The sequence below is a fragment of the Barbus barbus genome (assembly GCF_936440315.1).
Source record: "Barbus barbus genome assembly, chromosome: 36".
Taxonomy (NCBI): Eukaryota; Metazoa; Chordata; class Actinopteri; order Cypriniformes; family Cyprinidae; genus Barbus; species Barbus barbus.
Window position 1 is genome coordinate 6,053,017 of NC_136714.1, and position 9,157 is coordinate 6,062,173.

A 9,157-nucleotide genomic window follows, 5' to 3' on the forward strand; every position below is an offset into this window, starting at 1 on the left:
AGAAAAGAAAATGTTATTGTCCTCCATTCACCAAAAGCAGTGATCAGGAAAGGGGCTAGCATGTAAAGGACGCCATCTAGAGGACAAGATCTGAATCCATGCAACCTTTTTTGAAGGCATCATGGAAAAACTGTATTTTATATATATACTGCCTGGCCAGCGAATAAAAAAAAATCATTGCCTTCTGGATTTAAATAAGCAAACACTTCAGATTTTAGGATTGAATCATTATTACAGTAATTGATATTTCTGACGTTTTGTCAACAATTGTTTTAACCCTACAACATCATGGTTAAGAAATTAAAAGCTACACTGCATCATTTAGGGTAAAACAATTAATAAATAAAAAATATAAAAAAGGTTGCCAAACATGCAATATGTCAGAAACATTAATCACTGCAATAATGATCCCATCTGTATTTGCTTATTTATATATAAACTAGGTAGAAAATGTTCAAACAAACAGGTCATTCAGAAGTTAAACTATACACATTAAAATGTTTAAAATGGCTAGAATTCAGTATTCAGCAATTTGACAAGAGAGTTAATTTATATACAGAATTCTTAAAGGTACAGTAACAAAACTCAGGGTGAGGTAGGGAGACGTAAATATTCCAAAAGGCTCTAGCAAAAGTTAGCAAGGTAGCTAACATTTCTTATGGCAGCTTTATTGAAAAGGTAAATAAGTAGATGGAAAATGGTGAACTTATATAAATGTGGACTTCTATAGTGAAATGTAGAATAATAAAAGCTGCCCTGTTGAAGTATGCATCTTATTTTTAACATAGCAGTGGCACAGCTGTTCTAACTGAAATGTGCAAGGCTTTTGGTGACAGGCCATTTTTGTTTGTTTTAGCTGTACAAAAACAATTACACTTAATAGCTTATTTCAGCATTGAAAAATAAGCTGCATATGAGAGCAATTTGTGTGAGTGCATGTATGTTCATTTAACCAGTCTGAAATACTAAGGTTTTTGGTTTGTTTTTTTTTCTCTCAAAACATTTTACTGGATGAAAAGTAATGTACATCTCTTTAGGCTCACACTGTCTGTTGAAAAAAATTAATTGACCAATAAAAGCGAAATGACAACAAAAACATATATGCTACCATGTTTGAAGGCCTTAATCCAGCACATTATTGCTGTTGTGCTGCTAAGAGGCCCTTAACATTGCAATTTGTCAATATAACATTTCAGGCTCCCACACTAGGCAACACTGTACTTACAGTAGTCCTTTTGCTGACTTCTTTTGGGTTCACTGACAGATTTTGATGAATCTGTATTCATTCCCAACATACATCTATCATAACAGACTTGGGAGAAAGAAAAAACTAGGCCCTTTCGGTTTGAGAACACACAAAGATTAATGGTCACGCTTCAGTCTTTCACAATGACTTAAAAAACTGCCCCTAATAAACATGAATCATTTTGTAAGCTTAATTATGATGGTTCTAAACACTCATTGAACTATTGCTGATTTTACATATTAGCATTAGCATCAGTCTCTTGCACCAAGAACAATCTGCAATGCACATTGCTAAAATAAACAATGCAAGCCATACATTACACATATGCTCAAGTCATCGAAAACGTGTTGCATTTTTGCTTCATACTTTACATTTTCGCTTTATAAGTAGAGTGTTTTCACATGAATCCTGAACAGAGGCTTTCAACTTACACGTACATTTATGACTAATCAGCTTGTAGTACTAGTTTGACTTTGTTAAACAGTAACACCAGAATATACTGCAGGAATCTATGCCGTGACAATGTCAAGATGAAATTTGTACCTAAATATAAACTAAATAAATAAATCACCATCATCTGGCGCTAATTTCCTATAATTGGACCGCTTTAATAACTGGGAAAAGTTCAGTTTGGATGTTAGAACTGAAGCACTAATTTACCTTATCTTAAATCTCTAGTAAGCGTATGAAATTACAGTATACTTCCTACTTACAGATTTACGTTTACATGGAAATGAGCCATGAAAAATGAAAGACAACTAATGTCCAGCCTAGAACAAACTGAATAAATCACTAAAATTGGTTAAAAATTCATTTTTTTTTCCTTTCAAAATTGACATAGAAAATCTGAAATTAAGAAACAAAGCACTCTAAGCTCCCAAAAAACAAACTTTCCATATGTTGCACACTATCAAATTTAACAGCTTTGAACTTCACAGACATTAATTTAACAAAACATGGAGCTTGAGCAGTTAAAATAATGAGCAACAAGTAAGAGTATCAAACATATAGACAAAACATCTCCCGAAACCCCCTTCAGGACCTGCATCTGTATGTGGAGATTGTGGAAATGAATTTTTGTAAACCAAACAAACACGTAACATAACACTAATAAACAATACTAACACTGGAAAAAGCAGCACTCTTAAGTTTTGCCTCCTTGCCTTCGGTTTTGGAGCAGGAAAAAAAACAAAAAAAAGTTTGTGGTCCCTCAACTGTGTGTGAGAGCGACAAGAATGAACAGGAAAAGATGTAGTGTGGTGAAAAGCTGGCCTTAGGAGATGCACAGTGCAGACACACATTGACCCGTGCCTAAACAGAGGAAGCTTGTCACAAATGAGAAGAGTGCAGCGCAGTCTGACAGTGTCTTCTCACTCATAGCCCTCGTTGAAGCTGTCCCATTCGCCCACGTACTCTGGTCCTTCCTGGTTGGGTGGATACTGGAAATTGGGCTGGTAGCTCTCAGGGGGGCCGGGAAATGCATTTGGCCCTTTCTTGAGTTTGACGCTGTCAAATGTGGGAATATGTTATTAGCCGACCAACAAAATGGGGAAATCTTTTCAAGAAAGCTGTTGAAAGCAGCATGTGGTACTCACTGGTTCTTGTGTTTGGAACCGCTGATGTGGGCCTGGTACTGCTCCACGGAGTTCAGCTCAATATTGCACACAGTACATGGGTAGCCCTTCAGTGTGGAGGCTGATAAGAATTGCGACAAAAACAAAGTGACCACAAATCCTCAATTTCAAGGTTAAAATGGAGTAAGTGTTATACATAAGTGTATCAACTAGCGCTGTGTTGACAATACTGATGAAGTGATTGAACCAACATTCAAAAGATCCATTTTTGAGTCTGTTTTCTGATGATGTGCAATAAGCTTTTGTTCCTTTTAGTATGAAAAAGTCTCAGCTTTCAAATTTCTGACATTTTATCACAAAATTGAAACAATAAATACAGTTTCGACGCTGTTTAATTTGTGCATGACAGACTGTAGCCACTTCAGCTCAAATGGTTTTTGTACTTCGATATTCACAGACACCAGTACATATTGTGTTTTAATTCACGGTATAGTCTACTTGTGCTTTATTCACCCAAAATTAGCCAAATTCCATGGCATTCTGCATTACACTGTAAGTCCCATATTTATGACTGGATTCTGTGATTCCATCTGCATTACTGTATGCATAAACACGCTGCATTTGAAATATAGCTGCAACCCGAATATAGACCTTAAACATAATTTGAGGTGCATCTAAACATGGTCAATGCTATTCCTTATGTTTTGTGCAACTTGTTCAAGTTAAATTTGAAGTTAAATCAACTCTGGTTGATTACCATAATTTTGTTTTTTTTTTATAATATACTTACAATGTAAGTTTGCAAATGCAGTAGAACATTCACAGAATTGTGAAGTGTGCACCTTTGTTAAAGCACTTCATTGGCTTAATAATTTGTATTTGAATTATATAAATTATTCTATTACTAAATAAAAGGGGAACTTCTGGCTGTGTGTTACTGATGTAATTCCCACTTAAAGTCCACATCAAGATCTACAAATGTGACAGTGAGACCCACTTCTATGTTCTGACCTGGTGCAGAGGACGGCCCATAGGTCTCCATCAGCTTCTGTTTAGTCAGGTGTTTTTTATGTTTCTTGCCATTGTAGTGCTGCTGAGCCATGAGTGGATTGTTGAAGGAAGCCTGGCAGATGGAGCAGAAGCGGTTGGAGTCCAGCTTTGCTGGCCCCTGCCCACCTTCAGGCAGCCCTTCATCCTTCTTCACCTGCACTTTGGGCTGAGGTAATGCTGGAATATGAGCCAAAACACAGCAGGTCAGCTATTCAGCGTGAAACAGTATGAAATGCATTATCATCATCATTTAAAATGTTTTTATGAAAATGTGTAACAGAAAATATTCTCAATTGCTTTGCATTTGTGGCATAAAATATACTTAGATTTTATTAAAAATGAAACCTAGGAATACTGTATAATGCATTACGAAAATACCCAGTACAAAAGAACTGATCGCAGAGCAAGTCTAACATGTTTTTACAAGTGTACAACTCATTCTGATAATTCCAGGAGTTTAAGCACTAAATGTGATGATAATCAAGTCTTCTTACCAGGAGTCGGCTGACCAAAGGTTTTCAAGCGAAGGTTTTTGGAGTGAACTTTGCCCTGGTAATGTGACTGTGCCACTACCGGAGAAGAGAATGTCATGTTGCACACACTGCAGGCTTTGTATTTGTCCCCATCGTCGACATAAATGGTCTGCAAAACATAACACTAGCCATTAATGCCGGATCTGTGATCCAATATTCAATAAGTCTCCATCACATCTGGCCATTTATCTGACTTACGTCACCTGAAGGCTTGAACCGCTTTGCGATGGGCTCTTCATTACTATGAATGCTCATGTACCGGCGTACCTTGCTCTCATGTTTTTTGCTCTGCAAGAGAAAAATAAATTAACATTAGAAGGTATGACATTAAGTAAAGAGCTTTTGTCATGAGATAATTGTCATGAAACATTTTCCAAGCGTTATTTACAAAGCAATAGTCAGTTATCATGCTGGAAATAATACATGTAGCATGTTTCATCAATGTTTGGGTAGAAAATGTCTTACATTTTGACAGTATCTGATCAAATAATGAGCAGAAGTTAAAAATCATGGGTGATGTAACAAAATGCTGGAACTGGAAGGTCATGTTGAGCACACTTCACTGTTGGATACAGCCTGACTTGGTACCCACAGGCCTGTCCCAATACCCACATACCCAATACTGTCCCTTTTAAGGGAGGTCAGCTTACTGGGCGACCATCTTGGGAAATCTTCTATTTATTTCAATAGTATTTATTCTGTAACGAGAGTTTGTTTACTAGAATTGTCATATTGTGAACACAAATGTTTCTCATTTATTGTAATTCAAGTGGCTCGACTCTGCTATATTTTGTCTCTGATAGTACACAGAACCTTTCCCTGTTCCCTTACAAAAATCTTTTGTTATAGTAAAAGTGTAGTAACCATATGTGTGTGTGTTTTTTTTTTTTGGCGCATTGATTACCATTTGTATAGCCACAGTTTTACTACAAATACCATGGTTAAACAATGATTAGTGTAGCAAGACGATTGTTAATTTTAACTATAGTAACCATGTTTTTTTTTTGGTTTTATTTGAAGTAAAACCATGGTTAATTTTCGTAAGGGTTGTAGTCTGGTTCTTCAAAGCAAACATACATCAAAACAGAGCATACTGCAGAAGTAGTATGAGTAGCATGCTAGTATGCCATTCTGAAACACTTGAAATCAGTACTATATAGTCCCCAAAACCCCGTTTTGTACTCTATTGGCTGAGGGACAAAGGAAATGATGCGATCATTTAAACTTTGTCCACGTGAGTGTAAATTCATACCTGGTAATGTGCAAGTTTCTGGGATTCTGAGATTAAGACAGCGCTACACACTTTACACTGAGAATCAGAGAACAAGTCACTGTGCTCCTTTATCATTCGGTTCACTGAAAGAAAGCTCAGCATCAGAAACAGTAACTACAAAGCGGCATTTCATTGTCATATAAAAGACACGCATACAAAACTGCTTTGAGGCAAAGTATGCAACGCTGAAATCAAATCTAAAATAGACTTTCTTTGCATTTAGGTACAAAAAATCAGACTATGTCTTACATCGACCTTGGATACGCTGCTCTTCCTAGACACTAAAGCAGCAGTCCTAAGAGCACTGAGGAGCTTGAGCTATGCTACCATGCTTTACACTCCCTCACACTCTCAGTCGCAGTACATTCTAGGAATAAATGTCATGTTTTGCTTATAAATAATGCATTGAATGTAACACCATTTATTCTGAATGAATGTCGCCGGTCTCTTACCCTCGGCTGCCCCTGAAGGTAAATATGGAAAATCTCCATTCGGCTCTTGCTGCGCCATGATGTTTGCAGGAGGCGGTTCGCGCATGCGCAGACGATACATGCGCTGCACAAGTCTATTCATATATCCTGTAACCCATTTTTTTTTATCTATTTTCAAACAAATATGTGAGCCATTTATCCTACATTCTTCACAAAATTATATCTATACACGTCTACGCAACCACTAAGCAATGCAGATGACGTAAGGATCCGTATAGGGGGTAAATATGTGTCTTGCTGCTATGCGAGTTGGTTTATTTTGCTAAGAAAATCGTTACGTTACTTTCTAACATGGAAAGTGAAGCTGGCATTCTTTTAAGTTACGTTCTATCTCCCATCTGGCATTTTACCAGTTTTAAGTGTTTAACATTAATAACTATTATTAATGCACAAATGAACAATCTTAATTTCGCTTACAATTTGACAAGAATATGTAATTATTTGCACCTCAAATCTTTTACTGATTCTGGGTGTGATTAAAAGTGCAACGTCTAGTTGGAGAATTGATCGGTTTGTGGAGTCGAATCCTTTCAGGAATAACAACTCACTGAACAACTATTTTGTTGTAAGAGTAAATTCAATTTAGTTTCGAAATTACCTTTTCTATTTCGAAATGAAGGGTTTTGTGAGCTGAATTTTGGCTTCAAATTGAATTGGGACCCATTATGTTATAATGAACATCCTTAATGGATTAATAAAAAAAGTGACTATGACTTAAAATTTATTGAGATGACTTAAATTTTATATCCATCAAATTTAGTGGAGTTTTAAATCCCTGTTTTGTTATTAAAACCCTATATATTAGTGATGCGATGTCATTTTAATGCAATTTTTTTATGTAGTTAATATCACATTCTTATGTGGATTAAGTTTGTCTTTAAAACCTAATAAATGTTGTAAAAATGTTGTAATTTTTGTTATTATTATTATTTAGTCATTTAGACGACAGAAGCAATCTTAAAATTAAGCCGTATTAAGTGTTTATGGTTTCCTGCGGGAGGAAAACGCTTAATGAGAAACTTTGCATATTGCGTTCATATTCTGCAGTTCTGGACGGATTTGCGGGTCTTGTCTTTCTGTTTCTCCTACAGATGACTTGCAGGACCCTGTTCGTTATTGTACTAAATTAGTTTTAATCGTTTAACCCCCACAGCGTCTTGTGTCGAATGCAAGTGACGGAGAGTGCAAGCAGCGATTGAAAGAAAGTGAAAGTGAAAGTGAAGTGACATACGGCCAAGTATGGTGACCCATACTCGGAATTCGTGCTCTGCATTTGAACCCATCCAAAGTGCACACACACAGCAGTGAACAAACACACAGCAGTGAACACACACACACACCGTGAACACACACACACACAGCAGTGAACACACACACACCGTGAACACACACACAGCAGTGAACACACACACACTGTGAGCACACACACAGCAGTGAACACACACACACCGTGAACACACACAAACAGCAGTGAACACACACACAGCAGTGCACACACACACACACAGCAGTGAACACACACACACACAGTGAGAACACACACAGTGAACACACACACACAGCAGTGAACACACACACACAGCAGTGCACACACACACACACACAGCAGTGAACACACACAGTGAGAACACACACACAGCAGTGAACACGCACAGCGTGAACACACACACACAGCAGTGAACACACACACAGCAGTGCACACACACACACAGCAGTGAACACACACACACAGTGAGAACACACACAGTGAACACACACACACAGCAGTGAACACACACACACAGTGAGAACACACACAGTGCACACACACACACAGCAGTGAACACACACACACAGTGAGAACACACACAGTGCACACACACACACACACACACAGCAGTGAACACACACACACAGTGAGAACACACACAGTGCACACACACACACACACAGCAGTGAACACACACACAGCAGTGCACACACACACACAGCAGTGAACACACACACACAGCAGTGCACACACACACACACACACACACACAGCAGTGAACACACACAGTGAGAACACACACACAGCAGTGAACACGCACAGCGTGAACACACACACACAGCAGTGAACACACACAGCAGTGAACACACACACACAGCAGTGAACACACACAGCAGTGCACACACACACAGCAGTGAACACACACACTCAGCAGTGAACACACACAGCAGTGCACACACCCGGAGCAGTGGGCAGCTATTTATGCTGCGGCACCCTCAACGAAACAACAAGCTGTTCGAATTGTGCAAGTTTGCTCATTCTTTAATGTATTCCTGTGATATTGTTAAATCTGCCCCCTAGCATTTTAAATTCTTTTGTATTTGTTGTAATTGAATTTGTATTGAATGTGTTGACATTCTGCGCAATAATAATTAAAAAAAAGTAAAAAAGAAAAAAAAGAGTGCAAGTCAGATGCTGCGTCTGTGTGCCTACTTATACTACGCCCTCAAAGGATGTACTCTTTTGGTGAAGAAAAAGTACACACTTTTGAGGGTGTAGTAGAAGAGTAGGCAAGCTTTGGGACATACTATCATCACACAACTGCGTCTTTACCGCTCTGTCGCACCCTGTCACTGTAAACTGGCCTGTCAATCATCTTGTCACAGTTAACATCCTCCACATTTCATTTCATTTAACTTCCTACTGTATTAGAGAGAAAAGAAGTAGCTCGTTGATCTGCCAGTCGCGGGTCTTTCATGCGGAGAATTCTGCTCATATCTTCTGCATAATGATGCATTTAAACGTTAACGACCAAATGGATGTTTATAAAAGTTCACATTGCGGTTGCAGATGAAATATAACACGGATAACAATAAATAAATATTTTTTACCAGGTTAAATGTTGATTATTAGTAACCCAAACCCCTTAATGTAAACCTCTCTAACTAACCGTCGATCGCGCGCATCCGCCACGTTTGTAGTTTTTCTAACGAGTTTTATACGTGTTTGTAGTTCTGGACCG

At 38.0% G+C, this 9,157-nt stretch overlaps 1 protein-coding gene across 1 annotated transcript; it reads right to left on the reverse strand.

The window, feature by feature from the left end:
* Nucleotides 1-534: 534 nt before the first annotated feature.
* LOC306856042 (zinc finger protein 346-like) lies at nucleotides 535-9,133 on the reverse strand. Its single transcript, XM_079395010.1, has 7 exons — nucleotides 6,129-9,133; nucleotides 5,656-5,759; nucleotides 4,602-4,691; nucleotides 4,365-4,512; nucleotides 3,832-4,047; nucleotides 2,842-2,941; nucleotides 535-2,752 (listed from the first exon to the last, which is right to left on the reverse strand). The coding sequence occupies exons 1-7, from the start codon at nucleotides 6,247-6,249 to the stop codon at nucleotides 2,617-2,619; spliced, it is 915 nt and encodes a 304-aa protein (XP_079251136.1). The 5' UTR covers nucleotides 6,250-9,133; the 3' UTR covers nucleotides 535-2,616.
* Nucleotides 9,134-9,157: the final 24 nt, after the last annotated feature.

Excerpts from the sequence above, each read along its gene's own strand:
- LOC306856042 (XM_079395010.1), bottom strand. The coding sequence starts at position 6,249 with ATGAATAGACTTGTGCAGCGCATGTATCGTCTGCGCATGCGCGAACCG. Across the intron at positions 5,760-6,128 it reads ACCTTCAGGGGCAGCCGAGG|TGAACCGAATGATAAAGGAG; the intron begins GTAAGAGACCGG and ends GCTTTCTTTCAG. Across the intron at positions 2,753-2,841 it reads GGTTCCAAACACAAGAACCA|CGTCAAACTCAAGAAAGGGC; the intron begins GTGAGTACCACA and ends CACATTTGACAG.